The sequence below is a fragment of the Salvelinus namaycush genome, chromosome 35, assembly GCF_016432855.1.
Source record: "Salvelinus namaycush isolate Seneca chromosome 35, SaNama_1.0, whole genome shotgun sequence".
In the NCBI taxonomy this organism is placed as follows: Eukaryota; Metazoa; Chordata; class Actinopteri; order Salmoniformes; family Salmonidae; genus Salvelinus; species Salvelinus namaycush.
The window spans coordinates 25,807,146-25,823,550 of NC_052341.1; the positions used below are offsets into that span (position 1 = coordinate 25,807,146).

General features: G+C 45.0%; 1 protein-coding gene across 1 annotated transcript in view; it reads right to left on the bottom strand.

The window, feature by feature from the left end:
* The window catches only part of LOC120029657 (glutamate receptor ionotropic, NMDA 2C-like), a 121,201-nt gene that overhangs the window by 41,983 nt on the left and 62,813 nt on the right, over positions 1-16,405 (bottom strand). The window contains exons 6-9 of the mRNA XM_038974939.1: positions 10,997-11,062; positions 8,435-8,623; positions 7,637-7,977; positions 7,371-7,485 (exon numbers count right to left, since the gene is read on the bottom strand). Coding sequence (XP_038830867.1) covers positions 7,371-7,485; positions 7,637-7,977; positions 8,435-8,623; positions 10,997-11,062 — 711 coding nt within the window. The remainder of the gene's footprint in view (positions 1-7,370; positions 7,486-7,636; positions 7,978-8,434; positions 8,624-10,996; positions 11,063-16,405) is intronic.

The window sequence follows — 16,405 nt, forward strand, 5'->3', positions numbered from 1 at the left end:
TTTAGGCAGGTTACTTTCGCTTTCTTGGGCACAGGGACTATGGTTGTCTGCTTGAAACATGTAGGTATTACAGACTCGGTCAGGGAGAGTATGAAACTGTCAGTGAAGATAATAGCTGCCAAAGGTGATTCTAACATGTATTGACTCAGAGGTGTGAATACTTATGTAAATGGGATAGAGTGAGCTCCACAAGTATTGGGACAGTGATATATTTTAGTGAGAAAGTTACAGATGCACAAATATCATACCCCCAAGACATGCTAACCTCTCACCATTATAATAACAGGGGAGGATAGCATTTTGGGGGGAGTTGATATTTATGCCTCTGTAACTTTCTGACTCATCATTATTCACGATTCATTCAGGATTATCAGAAATCAAGGTAAGATCCAGATGCAGACACGTCGAATTGACAATGGTTTAATATTCTAACAGGGGCAGGCAATAGGCAGGTCAAGGCAGGCAGGGGTCAGTAAACCAGAGGTGGGGCAAAGGTACAGTTTGGCAGGCAGGCTCAGGGGCAGGGGCAGGCAGAGTGGTCAGGCAGCAGGGCTCAGAGTCAGGACAGGCAAGGGTCAAAACCAGGAGGGTGAGAAAAAGAGAGACTGGGAAAAGCAGGAGCTGAGAACAACAACGCTGGTTGAACTGACAAACAAGACAAACTGGCAACGGACAAACAGAGAACACAGGTATAAATACACAGGGGATAATGGGGAAGATAGGCGACACCTGGAGGGGGGTGGAGACAATCACAAGGACAGGTGAAACAGTTCACAGTGTGACACAGGATTATCCGTAATCATGGTAGATTCCAGATTAATGTAGAAGTGTTTAGAAAAATATTATATTCTTATTTACAATAAAAGTTCTTCCAAAATGACACAATACATTGTTTCCCTTCATCTCTATTGGGGACAAAATAATCTGAAACACTACCAAACAAACAGCAAATGCTAGGAATATGGGACCAAATACTACACTTTCGACTACTTTAATACACGTACAGTATAAGTACATTTGTCACAATTGTACAATCACCAGCTATGGATGAAAATAACCTCAAATCAAAGTCATTGTATTATTTCATATCCAAAGTGGTGCAATAGAGAGCCAAAACCTAAACAGTGTCACTGTCCTAATACTTTTGGAGCTGACTGTATTGCTGTATTTCATTTTCAATAAATCAGCAAAAATGTCTAAAAACATGTTTTCACTTTGTCATTATGGGGTATTGTGTGTAGGTTGGTGAGAAAAATATATATATTTGATCTATTTTGAATTCAGGTTGTAACAAACAACAAAATGTGGAATAAGTCAAAGGTAAATGCTTGCACTGTAAAGGCCTGCACCAAAGCCTGCCATCTTGTCCTCCAACGGAGACGTTTCTTTTTATGTACCCAATTGTCCTTTTATCCACTGTACTTCGTTTTTATTTTGATATTTTTTTATGCACATGTGGCTACATGTGTATAGATGATGTCATGTATTATAGATGAAACCTGTAAATAGCTACAACACTATTTAAAGCCACATTAGCATGTAAATAACCCACACTATTGTGTCTGACTCTATGAATTTCAGTGCTGTTTTAACTGCTTGGAACTTTTCTCAGGCAGTTACTGAAATCAATCACTCCTCACTCCCTCTCTAGGAGGAAAGCAGTGAGGAAGATAGAGAGACGGTTCCCCCTGACTTAGTTTTTAAAAAATGAGATGTGTAGTGCTGTCAGTGTGTCAAAAAGAGAGAGAAGGGATGAAAAGGGCATGTCACATGCACAAACCCACAAGTAAGTGCACAATGACACTTTTTCACTAACGAATGAGCTACATGACACTGGCGGTAAGGAGGGGGAGAGAGGTTTTAAGGAAAGAGTGAGAGAGTGTTACAGAGAGAGTGAGAAGGTTAAAGGGAAGAAATAGAAGCAGGGGTTGTGAATGACTGTGTGTTTTGTTGGAATTCCGGAGCATTGCAAAAACCTCAGCAGCCGGACTTTTTGTTTGTGTTTGAGTTTTCAGACTGCACAGTCACGACCCACACACACACACACACGCACACACAACCACACACACACACACACACACACACACACACACACACACACACACACACACACACGCACACACAACCACACACAAACAATGTTATGTTCCTCTATACTTGTAGGGACCTAAAATGTTTTTCTATTCAAATTCCTATTTTCCCTAACCCCTAACAATAAACCTAACTAACCTTAACCCATAAACCAAAGCCAAACCCTACATCTAATTCCTAACCCTAAACCTAACCACTAACACCTTACCCTAACCCTAATTCTAACCTTAATTGTCACCCTAACTCTTACCCCTAATCTTAAAATAGCCTTTGTCCTCATGGGGATGTGGGAAATGTCCCAACAAGGGAGAATATCTCTTGTTTTGTTATCCTTGTGGGGACTTTTGGGGATTTTAGGTCCCCGCAAGGACAGAAGAACCAAATCCTACTATTGAACAAATGTATTCCTGCCCTGCCACAGCAAGCCTACTGTATCAATGTCACTGCCTGGCATGTATGTATGTGTGTGTGTGTGTGTGTGTGTGTATGTATGTGTGTGTGTGTGTGTGTGTATGTATGTGTGTGTGTGTGTGTATGTATGTGTGTGTGTGTGTGTGTGTGTGTGTGTGTGTGTATGTATGTATGTATGTGTGTGTGTGTGTGTGTGTGTGTGTGTGTGTGTGTGTGTGTGTGTGTGTGTGTGTGTGCAGGGTTGGGGTGTTTAGCTACAATCCGTAACATGTAAGGGATTACAAAAAACGGTAACTGTAATCCGTAACGTTACCAGAAAAAATATTGTAATCAGATTACAGATACTTTTGGAAAAACTAGATGATTACTTTGAGGATTACTTTTAAATTCAGAAAGGATGTTGAGAGAAAAAAAATCTTTGACACTGTTTTCTCAATGACATTCAAATCAGCATTGAAAAAAGGCACAAGTTTAAGTTTGTTCCACCTGAGTGAGTCTGACCACAAGTCAGAAACCACTATGATGACACACCAAATTAGTTTGTTGGATCGCGGGGAAAGAGCAGGAATAGGCTTTTTTAGTCTATAGTCCAAGCTATGTCTTCGAATAGTACGACTGCTGTCGGCATCCAAAGATTATCCAATTTAAATAAGTGCTTGGAGGTAAGGAGGACAGCAGTGGTGTAGTCTACGGCAATACAGATCACTTAATAGTGTTATCTACATTGATGTGAATCACACTGTTGAATCACACTGTGGATGGCTGTTCACAAATCTAAATGTGTATTTGAACCCAATAATGATTGAATTCAAGAAGTTTAAGCTGCCTATCAATCATTGTTTTTGAAACCAGTGGACAGTGAAAAATGCACTCTTGCAACAGCTGCACAGTGCGGATCCCAGCCTATGGAATAAAAGTGGGGCTTTTATTGCTGAAACTCGCAAACTTTTGATAGACTTAAAGGGGCAATTTGTAGTTGCGACATCCATTTTTGGACTTATAAATTATATATACTGTATATATCTATTGATTATAGAAGAATATAACTTATAAATGACTCATGAGTTTAGTTCAACTGTCACACCCCATGTGAACCCAAAATATAAGCTTGTTTTTCTCCAATGTTTGTAAACATTGTAAATGTAAACAAACACTGTATAGCCTCATAACATGGCTAAAACAATCATTCTGATATCATGGACGGTCAGTTATTGCATCCATAGCTCTGTCTATTAATCTGAGACAGAGCATCCCTCAGCTTTAACCAAAAAAGTGGCGGGGTGCCCATTTTGATATTGTTTCATCTGTGGATTATCAAGATATCAAAGTGTCACCAACAAACAGTTTAAGAATAGGCCTATAGCAAATGCAGCATATGGCATTAATTTTTCACATGTAAATAGCACTTTTCAATAGTGCTCAAAGCATGCCATTCCATGAGCACAGCATTTATTTTTCAACTCGAATCAATGAGCCCGATCAGTCCTCCATGACAACTAAATCATAAACATCAGTTTAGGGATTGCTAATAAGTCCTTCGTTTTGGGGTTATGCTCAGGTAAAACAATTTGGCTAATCTATCCTTCCATATTTCCAAATTCTATTCTTGAAGATCAAGAGGTATAAAATTAATTGGAATGACTGGAATTCTGATGGACTTAAAAATAAAATTAAAAAAATGGAACCTTTATTTAACCAGGCAAGTCAGTTAAGAACAAATTCTTATTTACAATGACTACCTACCACGGCCTCCCCTTACCCGGATGACTCTAGGCTAATTGTGCTCCACCCTTTAATTTTTTATTTCACCTTTATTTAACCAGGTCGGCCAGTTGAGAACAAGTTCTCATTTACAACTGCGACCTGGCCAAGATAAAGCAAAGCAGTGCGACAAAAACAAAAACACAGAGTTACACACAAAAAGAAAATATAGAAAAATCTATGTACAGTGTGTGCAAATGTAGAAGATTAGGGAGGTAAGCAATAAATAGGCCATAGAGGCAAAATAATTACAATTTAGCATTAATACTGGAGTGATAGATGTGCAGCTGATGATATGCAAGTAGAGATACTGGGGTGCAAAATAGCAAGAGGGTAAGTAATAATATGGGGATGAGATAGTTGGGTGTGCTATTTACAGATTGGCTGTGTACAGGTACAGTGATCGGTAAGCTGCTCTGACAGCTGATGCTTAAAGTTAGAGAGGGAGATATAAGACTCCAGCTTCAGTAATTTTTGCAATTCGTTCCAGGCATTGGCAGCAGAGAACTGGAAGGAAAGGCGGCATAAGGAAGTGTTGGCTTTGGGGATGACCAGTGCAATATACCTGCTGGAGCGCGTGCTACTGGTGGGTGTAGCTATGGTGACTAGTGAGCTGAGATAAGGCGGGGCTTTACCTAGCAAAGACTTATAGATGACCTGGAGCCAGTGGGTCTGGCGACGAATATGTAGTGAGGGCCAGCCAAAGAGAGCATACAGGTCGCAGTGGTGGGTAATATATGGGGCTTTGGTGATAAAACGGATGGCACTGTGATAGACTACATCCCGTTTGCTGAGTAGAGTGTTGGGGGCTATTTTGTAAATGACATCGCCAAAGTCAAGGATCGGTAGGATAGTCCGTTTTACGGAGGTATGTTTGGCAGCATGAACGAAGGATGCTTTGTTGCGAAATAGAATGCCGATTCTAGATTTAATTTTGGATTGGAGATGCTTAATGTGAGTCTGGAAGGAGAGTTTAGAGTCTAACCAGACATCTAGGTATTTGTAGTTGTCCACATATTCTAAGTCAGAACCATCCAGAGTAGTGATGCTAGTCGGGCGGGAGGGTGCGGGCAGCAATTGGTTGAAGAGCATGCACTTAGTTTTACTAGCATTTAAAAGCAGTTGGAGGCCACGGAAGGAGTGTTGTATGGCGTTGAAGCTCGTTTGGAGGTTTGTTAGTACAGTGTCCGAAGAAGGGCCAGATGTTTACAGAATGGTGTCGTCTGCGTAAAGGTTTATCAGAGAATCACCAGCAGCAAGAGCGACATCATTGATATATAGAGAGAAAATAGTCATCCCGAGAATTGAACCCTGTGTCACCTCATAGAGACTGCCAGAAGTCCGGACAACAGGCCCTCCGATTTGACACACTGAACTCAAACTGAAAAGTAGTTGGTCAACCAGGCGAGGCAGTCATTTGAGAAGCCAAGGCTATTGAGTCTGCCGATGAGAATGCGGTGATTGACAGAGTCGAAAGCCTTGGCCAGGTCGATGGAGACGGCTGCACAGTACTGTCTTTTATCAATGGCGGTTATGATATTGTTTAGGACCTTGAGCGTGGCTGAGGTGCACCCATGACCAGCTCGGAAACCAGATTGCATAGCGCAGAAGGTACGGTGGGATTCGAAATGGTCGGTGATCTGTTTATTAACTTGGCTTCAAAGATTTTAGAAGGGCAGGGCAGGATGGATATAGGTCTATAACAGTTTGGGTCTAGAGTGTCTCCCCCTTTGAAGAGGGGGATGACCACGGCAGCTTTCCAATCTTTGGGGATCTCAGACGATACGAAAGAGAGGTTGAATAAACTAGTAATAGGTGTTGCAACAATTTCAGCAGATAATTTTAGAGAGGGTCCAGATTGTCTTGCCCAGCTGATTTGTAGGGATCCAGATTTTGCAGTTCTTTCAGAACATCAGCTGTCTGTATTTGGGTGAAGGAGAAGCGGGGGGTGTTGGGCAAGTTGCTGCAGGGGGTGCTGAGATGTTGGCCGGGGTAGGGGTAGCCAGGTGGAAAGCATGGCCAGCCGTGGAAACTATCGATTATCGTAGATTTATCGGTGGCGACAGTGTTTCCTATCCTCAGTGCAGTGGGCAGCTGAGAGGAGGTGCTCTGGACTTTACAGTGTCCCAAAACTTTTTGGAATTAGTGCTACAGGAAGCAAATTTCTGTTTGAAAAAGCTAACCTTAGCTTTTCTGACTGACTGGGTATATTGGTTCCGGACATCCCTGAAAAGTTGCATATCGTAGGGGCTATTCGATGCTAATGCAGAACGCCACAGGATGTTTTTGTGCTGGTCAAGGGCAGTCAAGTCTGGGGTGAACCAAGGGCTATATCTGTTCTTAGTTCTAGATTTTCTGAACCCTATGGGACTCCCAATCACGGCCGGTTGTGATACACTCCAGAATCTAACCAGGGTCTGCAGTGATGCCTCTAGCATTGGGATGCAGTGCCTTAGACCACTGCGCTACTCCGGAGCCCGGTTTTGAATGTAAAGATATAAATACTATTATTATATGTAGTAGAAAGCGATGGGTTAGAAGAAGCCTACATAACCAAACCATAAAGTAAAATGTAACATCCATATATGGCCAGCTATGTAAACTTTAACATTGATTTATCCTGCAATGGATGTGGTTCAATTGGTAACATACATTTTTGTCTTCTTCTTATGCCTCTTAAGGGGAAAGTAATCTAAAAGTAACTGAATGTAATCAGATTACGTTACTGAGTTTGTTAATCCAAAAGTTATGTTACTGATTACAATTCCGGACAGGTAACTAGTAACTGTAACGGATTACATTTAGAAAGTAACCTACCTAACCCTGTTTGTGTGTGTGTGTGTGTGTGTGTGTGTGTGTGTGTGTGTGTGTGTGTGTGTGTGTGTGTGTGTGTGTGTGTGTGTGTGTGTGTGTGTGTGTGTGTGTGTGTGTGTGTGTGTGTGTGTGTGTGTGTGTGTGTGTGTGTACCCTTGGACACAGCTGTGCAACTGAATACACCACCAGGGGAGATACACTACTTGTAGATGTAACCAGATGAATAAGGTAGTGCTGGGTTGGTTGTTTCACGGTCCAGACACACACACACATACACACAAGTAATTCAGTACCTTGTCCCAAAGTCTGTCTCTGTCCAGTGCGACGATGGCCATGGAGGGGTTGGTCAGGTAGCCATCACTGTTGAACGTCAGGTCCTTACGCTCCCATGTCACGTTTAGCATGTGTCTGCAACACACACATACACACAGATTCAGTTTTCAGCACACACACACACACACACACACACTCACACACACACACACACACACCTGTTTAGTATGTGTATACTTACAAAAACACACACAGGACGAGAGGGTGTGTGGCCTCAGACACTCACCTGAACAGTGTGTTGTTGTTGATATGTGTAACTGGTGTGTTGCAGTCGCTGTGTCCCTCTGGAAGGAACCCTTGATGCCTTCTGAAACTATCCGCCCCTTTAGCCACTATGGCCACTCCCTCTCTGACACGTTGCCTCAGGCTCTTCCTCCAGTGGTCAGTGATGACGCCAATCAGTCCTACAGGGAAGCTCATAGGTGGAGGGCTCTCGGTGTTGCCCAATGCGAGGGAGGGGAGGATCCAGATGTACCCAGGCCCCAGTAGACCTACCTCGCCTGCTACCTGGAACAGGTACTGGGCCTCTTCATAGGAACAGTAGGCCAGGAGCACCTGGGAATCAATCTAGAGGAACAGACAGATATAACACTGTAAGTAATATCTAACATTAACCTCTAAACCTAACCGTAACCTTAACCCTAATTCTAGCTTCATGTCCACATCCCTGTCCAACCCTAACCCTAGTTTCAACCACAGCCCTAAACCTAGCTTCATGTCCACATCCAGGTTCAATCCTAACCCTGGCCTCAACCGTAACCTTAACCCTAATTCTAGCTTCATGTCCACATCCCGGTTCAACCGTTACCCTAGCTTCAACCCTAACCCTAGCTTCATGTCTACATCCAGGTTCAACCCTAATAACAGGCACTGGTCCTCTTCCTAGGTACACCTATATGGAGACATAACATACTATAACTATTGCCTATTAACAAGCCCAAACCTTCTCTCTCTCTCGCTCTCTCTCTCTCTCCCTCTCTCTCTCTCTCTCGTTGGAAATAGTTTTAAAAATTCTCTCTCCTACCTGCTGTAACATGCGTTTGGCTCGGACGTCACTGGTTCCGACAGACATCTCCAGAGACAGGATATCTTGTAGCCTCCACAGGAAGTAGGAAGTGTCCGTGTAGGATCGGACATAGTCTACAAACGTCTCGTATCCCGGCCACATGCTGGTGATTACTACAAAGTCTCCCCAGTCATACTCCTCCATCAACTAGAATATAGACATGATAGAACATATTATATATAAGGGTCGTTCCAATAATAGAGTACATCTTGGCTAGTTTTATTTGGTCCAAAATAACTTTTTATTTCACCTAATAAACATTTTCATAAAGAGCACATGTTCAAATTTATTTGAAAAAAAACAAGTTTTTCCATATCAAGAAGTTAAATAAAAAATATATTTTAGTATTTAGTATTTGTATTTATTATGGATCCCCATTAGCTGCTGCCAAGGCAGCAGCTACTTTTCCCGGGGTCCAGCAAAATTAAGGCAGTTTATACAATTTTAAAAACATTACAATACATTCACAGACTGTGTGCCCTCAGGCCCCTACTCCACCACTACCACATATATACAGTACAAAATCCATGTGTACGTGTGTGTATAGTGCGTATGCTATCGTGTGTGTGTGTATGCATGTGTCTGTGACGATGTTTGTGTTGCTTCACAGTCCCCGCTGTTCCATAAGGTGTTTTTTTAATCTGTTTTTTAAATCTAATTTTACTGCTTGTGTCAGTTACTTGATGTGGAATGGAGTTCCATGTAGTCATGGCTCTATTTAGTACTGTGCGCCTTCCATAGTCTGTTCTGGACTTTGAAGAGACTTCTTGTGGCATCTCTTGTGTGGTATGCATGGGTGTAGTTCAAACAGACAGCTCAGTGCATTCAACTGGTAGTCAATCTCTCCTCTACTTTGAGCCAGGGGAGATTGACATGCATATTATTCATATTAGCTCTCTGTGTACATCCAAGGGCCAGCCGTGCTGACAGTGCTGGTGTATCAATATGTTTTGACCATGACAGTTTGCAATCCAGGGTAACTCCAAGCAGTTTAATCACCTCAACTTGCTCAATTTCCACATTATGTATTACAATATTTAGTTGAGGTTTAGGGTTTAGTGAATAAGTTGTCCCAAATACAATGCTTTTAGTTTTAGAAATATTTAAGACTAACTTATTCCTTGCCACCCACTCTGAAACTAACTGCAACTCTTTGTTAAGTGTTGCAGTCATTTCAGTCACTGTAGTAGCTGACATGTATAGTGTTGAGTCATCCGCATACATAGACACTCTGGATTTCCTCAAAGCCAGTGGCATGTCATTAGTAAAGATTGAAAAAGGTAAAGGGCCAAGACAGTTGCCTTGGGGAATTCCTGATTCTACCTGGATTATGTTGGAGAGGCTTCCATTAAAGAACACCCTCTGTGTTCTGTTAGACAGGTAACTCTTTATCCACAATATAGCAGGGGGTGTAAAGCCATAACACATAAGTTTTGCCAGCAGCAGACTATGATCGATAATGTCAAAGTCCGCACTGAAGTCTAACAAAAGTAAGTGCCGATAAAGTGCAAAATAAAGTAACAGGGTTGACCGTGACAGGATTGATGTTTTGATCTTAAATCAGCGATAAATCCACTTGTGACATGGGGAATAGAAGCTTGTTGTGTGCAACAGGGAGTTGAAATTGAATGCAAGCTTCACAAAAAAATGAAATTGTTCAAATATCTCTAGCCTATCTATCTATGGGTAACAGGGTTGACGTGTTGTGCTGGATGCGCTCAGTTTTCCACCACAAAACACCAGAAAAAGGCCAAAAATAGTAGATCCAGTTCACCTGCTTTCACTCTATGATTTTACTTTTATATGTACAATGTTTCTTTTGAAATAATAATTAAAAAAGGAATAGTTTCACCATATTGAAACGAGAGTTCAGTTCACATAAAAGATTTGACCTTGAAATGAGGGACAGATGTTAATTGATCACTAATAACATAAATACATAATAATCTTCAGAAATAACATTGTCAAAGCTTTAAAATGAAAACTTGGATAAGTGGGTTGAAATCTTAATAGAATTCGGCAAAAATATGACAAGAAACATGTCAAAATGCTGAATTGTGGCACTTTAGCGCAGGGTTTCTCAAACTCGGTCCTGGGGCCCAGCCTGGTTGCACATATCTTTTTTTTGTCTTAGCACTACACAGCTGATTCAAATAATCCAAGCTTGATGAGTTGATTATTTGAATCAGCTGTGTAGTGCTAGGGAAAAAAACAAAATGTGCGCCCAGGGGGGCCCTAGGACCAAGTTTGGGAAACCCTGCTTTAGCAAGTCTTTATTCATACTAATAATCTGAAGGGCACTTCATTTAATATAACAGGCTTTTAAAATGCAATATTGATGCACAATTTCTACTTAAAATATCAAAGGAATGCAAAACGTACTTGTGGAACGACCCATAAATGTAAAAAGATATATTGACATTACATTTCAGACCACAGCTTTCCTGAATACTAAATTCTGATTGGCTGAAAGGGGGCTCTATAAGTGAACATGAACTTTAGATGATTCTATTCCTGTACCTTGAACATGCAGACGATCTGCTGCTCCAGGGAGGCGCCCATCTGGAGAAACGTGGAACCCTCAGCCTAAAGGGGGGAGGAGTGGGGTGAGAAGGAGAGGGAGGGGGGAATGAGAATATGTTAGCTCTATCCAATAATACTGTACACTATTCAGGTGAGCACACTCACAAACACTCGCAAACTCTCAAGGAGACATTTTCCACACCCAGAGGAGGTAAATAATGTGTGGTCAATCCTATCGCTGTTATAACACCTAAACACAACTACACACTTATAGACACACACAAACACACACACGTAAACAACGGGCTGTGAGGGTCGATTCTATCTCTATGAAAGCCACGCTATGAACACTGATATACAGTGCATTCGGAAAGTATTCAGACATTTTTCTTCTAAAATGTATTAAATACACAAAAAATTTTCCTCATCAATCTACACACAATCCTCCATAATGACAAAGTGAAAAAACAGAACTATCCTTATTTACATAAGTATTCAGACCCTTTGCTATGATATTCAAAATTCAGCTCAGGTACATCCTGTTTCCATTGATCATCCTTGAGATGTTTCTACAACTTGATTGGAGTCCACCTGTGGTAAATTCAATTGATTGGACATGATTTGGAAAGGCACACACCTGTCTATATAAGGTCCCACAGTTGACAGTGCATGTCAGAGCAAAAAACAAACCATGAGGTCGAAGGAATTGTCAGTAGAGCTCTGAGACAGGATTGTATCGAGGCACAGATCTAGGGAAGGGTACCAAAAAATGTCTGCAGCATTGAAGGTCCCCAAGAACACAGTGGCCTCCATCATTCTTAAATGGAAGAAGTTTGGAACCACCAAGAATCCTCCTAGAGCTGGCTACCCGGCCAAACTGAGCAATCGGGAGAGAAGGGCCTTGGTCAGGGAGGTGACCAAGAACCTGATGGTCACTCTGACAGAGCACCAGAGTTCCTCTGTGGAGATGGGAGAAACTTCCAGAAGGACAACTATCTCTGCAGCACTCCCACAATCAGGCCTTTATGGTAGAGTGGCCAGACGGAAGCCACTCCTCAGTAAAAGGCACATAACAGCCCGCTTGGAGTTTGCCAAAAGGCACCTACTGTAAAGGACTCTCAGACAATGAGAAACAAGATTCTCTCTTTTACTGATTGCCAAGCGTCACATCTGGAGGAAACCTGGCACCATCTCTACAGGGAAGCATGGTGGTGGCAGCATCATGCTTTTGGGGTGATTTTCAGTGGCAGAGACTGGTAGACTAGTCAGGACAGGGTAAAAGATGAATGGAGCCAAGTACAGAGAGATCCTTGACGAAAATCTGCTCCTGAGCGCTCAGGACCTCACACTGGGGCGAAGGTTCAACTTCCAACAGGACAGCAACCCTAAGCACACAGCCAAGACAACGCAGGAGTGGCTTCGGGACAAGTCTCTGAATGTCCTTGATTGGCCCAGCCAGAGCCCGCCTTGATTGGCCCAGCCAGAGCGAACATCCCTGAAGAGACCTGAAAATAGCTGTGCAGCGACGCTCCCCATCCAATCTGAGAGAGCTTGGAGGATCTGCAGAGAAGAATGTGAGAAACTCCCCAAATACAGCTGTGCCAAGCTTGTAGCGTCATACCCAAGAAGACTTGATTCTGTAATCAGTGCAAATGGTGCTTCAACAAAGTAAAGGGTCTGAATTATATTTTTCGTTTTTTACAATTTCTAAGTTTTTGCTTTTTCATTATGTGGTTGTCACGTTCCTGACCTGTTTTCTGTTGTTTGGTATGTGTTTATTGGTCAGGGCGTGAGTTTTGGGTGGGCAGTCTATGTTTTCTGTTTCTATGTTGGTTTTGGGTTGCCTGGTATGGCTCTCAATTAGAGGCAGGTGTTTGACGTTTCCTCTGATTGAGAGTCATATTAAGGTAGGTTGTTCTCACTGTTTGTTTGTGGGTGATTGTTTCCTGTGTCAGTGTTTGTTGCACCATACGGGACTGTATCGTGAGTTCGTTTTGTTTGTAATCAGTACTTGTTCGTTCGTTCTTCGTTGTATATAAGTTCGTAGTCCAGGTCTGTCTACTTCGTTTGTTGTTTTGTAAAAGTATCAAGTGTTCTTCGTGTGTTTAGTTTCGTCTTGTTAATAAAGTTCATTATGTATTCACAACCCGCTGCACGTTGGTCCAATCCTTGCTACTCCTCTTCGGATGAAGAGAAGGAGGAGGCCCGTTACAGAATCACCCACCAAACCCGGATCAAGCAGCGGGTTAACGGACAGCGCACGAAGCAGGATTTCTGGTCTTGGGAGGAGATCATAGACGGAAAAGGACCATGGGCTAAAGTTGAAGTGAATCGCCGCCCATGGGAACAGCTGGAGGCAGCTCGGAGAGCGGAGGAAACCGGAGAGAGGAACCGGCGTTATGAGGGGACGCGTCTAGCACGGAAGCCCGAAAAGCCCGCAAGTACAACCCAAAAATTTCTTGGGTGGGGGCTAAGAGGTAGTGGGTCTAGGGCAGGTAGGAGACCTGCGCCCACTTCCCAGGCTAACCGTGGAGAGCAGGAGTACGGGCAGACACCGTGTTACGCAGTAGAGCGCACGGTGTCTCCTGTACGTGTGCATAGCCCGGTGCGGGTTATTCCACCTCCTCGCACTGGTAGGGCTAGATTGAGCATTGAGCCAAGTGCCATGAAGCCGGCTCTACATATCTGGCCACCAGTACGTCTCCTTGGGCCGGCTTACATGGCACCAGCCTTACGCATGGTGTCCCCGGTTCGCCTACATAGCCCGGTGCGGGTTATTCCACCTCCCCGCACTGGTCAGGCGACGGGGAGCATACAACCAGGTAAGGTTGGGCAGGTTCAGTGTTCAAGGGAGCCAGTACGCCTACACGGTCCGGTATATCCGGCGCCACCTTCCCGCCCCAGCTCAGTACCACCAGTGCCTACACCACGCACCAGGCTTCCAGTGCGTCTCCAGAGCCCTGTTCCTCCTCCACGCACTCTCCCTGTGGTGCGTGTCTCAAGCTCAGTGCCTCCAGTTTCGGCACCACGCATCAAGCCTCCTGTGCGTCTCCAGAGCCCTGTTCCTCCTCCACGCACTCTCCCTGTGGTGCGTGTCTCAAGCTCAGTGCCTCCAGTTTCGGCACCACGCATCAAGCCTCCTGTGCGTCTCCAGAGCCCTGTACGCACTGTTCCTTCTCCCCGCACTCGCCCTGAGGTGCGTGCCGTCAGCCCGGTACCTCCAGTTCCGGCACCACGCACCAGGCCTACTGTGCGCCTCAGCAGGGCAGAGCCATCTGTCGGCCCAGCACCGTCTGAGCCATCTGTCGGCCCAGCGCCGTCTGAGCCATCCGTCTGCCCAGCGCCGTCTGAGCCATCCGTCTGCCCAGCGCCGTCTGAGCCATCCGTCTGCCCAGCGCCGTCTGAGCCATCCGTCTGCCCAGCGCCTTCTGAGCCATCCGTCTGCCCAGCGCCTTCTGAGCCATCTGTCTGCCACGAGCCATTAGAGCCGCCCGTCTGTCCCGAGCCATTAGAGCCGTCCGTCAGTCAGGAGCCGCTAGAGCCGTCCGTCAGTCAGGAGCTGCCAGAGCCGCCAGCCAGTCAGGAGCTGCCAGAGCCGCCAGCCAGTCAGGAGCTGCCAGAGCCACCAGCCAGTCAGGAGCTGCCAGAGCCGCCAGCCAGTCAGGAGCTGCCAGAGCCGCCAGCCAGTCAGGAGCTGTCAGAGCCGCCAGACAGTCATGAGCTGCCCTACAGTCATGAGCTGCCCTACAGTCATGAGCTGCCCTACAGTCATGAGCTGCCCTACAGTCATGAGCTGCCCTCCAGTCATGAGCTGCCCTACAGTCATGAGCTGCCCTACAGTCATGAGCTGCCCTTCAGTCATGAGCTGCCCTTCAGTCATGAGCTGCCCTCCAGTCATGAGCTGCCCTCCAGTCATGAGCTGCCCTCCAGTCATGAGCTGCCCTACAGTCATGAGCTGCCACTCAGTCATGAGCTGCCACTCAGTCATGAGCTGCCACTCAGTCCGGAGCTGCCACTCAGTCCGGAGCTGCCACTCAGTCCGGAGCTGCCACTCAGTCCGGAGCTGCCACCCAGTCCGGAGCTGCCACTCAGTCCGGAGCTGCCATTAGTACAGAGTTGTCCCTCTGTCCTAAGCTACCTCTCTGTCCGGAGCTACCTCTCTGTCCGGAGCTACCTCTCTGTCCTGAGCTACCTCTCTGTCCTGAGCTACCTCTCTGTCCTGAGCTACCTCTCTGTCCTGAGCTACCTCTCTGTCCTGAGCTGTCTCCTCTATGTAGGAGGGGCCTTAGTGAAGGTTCCTGGACCATGGTCGGGGGCGAGGGTCGCCACTCAAAGGACGCTAAGGAGGGGGACAAAGACAGTGGTGGAGTGGTGTCCTCGTCCACCGCCGGAGCCGCCACCGCGGACAGATGCCCACCCAGACCCTCCCCTTGAGTTGTAGGGGTGCGCCCGGAGTTCGCACCTTGAGGGGGGGGTTCTGTCACGTTCCTGACCTGTTTTCTGTTGTTTGGTATGTGTTTATTGGTCAGGGCGTGAGTTTTGGGTGGGCAGTCTATGTTTTCTGTTTCTATGTTGGTTTTGGGTTGCCTGGTATGGCTCTCAATTAGAGGCAGGTGTTTGACGTTTCCTCTGATTGAGAGTCATATTAAGGTAGGTTGTTCTCACTGTTTGTTTGTGGGTGATTGTTTCCTGTGTCAGTGTTTGTTGCACCATACGGGACTGTATCGTGAGTTCGTTTTGTTTGTAATCAGTACTTGTTCGTTCGTTCTTCGTTGTATATAAGTTCGTAGTCCAGGTCTGTCTACTTCGTTTGTTGTTTTGTAAAAGTATCAAGTGTTCTTCGTGTGTTTAGTTTCGTCTTGTTAATAAAGTTCATTATGTATTCACAACCCGCTGCACGTTGGTCCAATCCTTGCTACTCCTCTTCAGATGAAGAGAAGGAGGAGGCCCGTTACAGTGGTATTGTAATTTATGTAGATTGATGAGGGGGGGGAATGATTTAATCAATTTTAGAAAAAGGCGGTAACGTAACACAATGTGGAAAAAGTCAAGGGGTCTGAATACTTTCCGAATGCACTATATGTGAAACCGTTAATTAAACATTACCTTCTCAGCACGCATTCTGTATACAGTCTACGACTGGGAGTAGACTATATGAGCTGTCATAAAGCCTACACAACAATCCTATGAAAATTACATAGCACCTGATGTACTGTGAAAAGGAAAAATGTAGGGCTTCCTGAGTGGCACAATGGTCTAAGGCACTGCATCGCAGTGCTTGAGGCATCACTACAGACCCGGATTCAATCCCAGGCTGTGTCACAACCGGCCGTGACTGGGAGTCCCATAGGGGGACGCAATTGGCCCAGCGTCGTCTTGTTTAGGGGAGGGTTTGGCCGGGGGGGG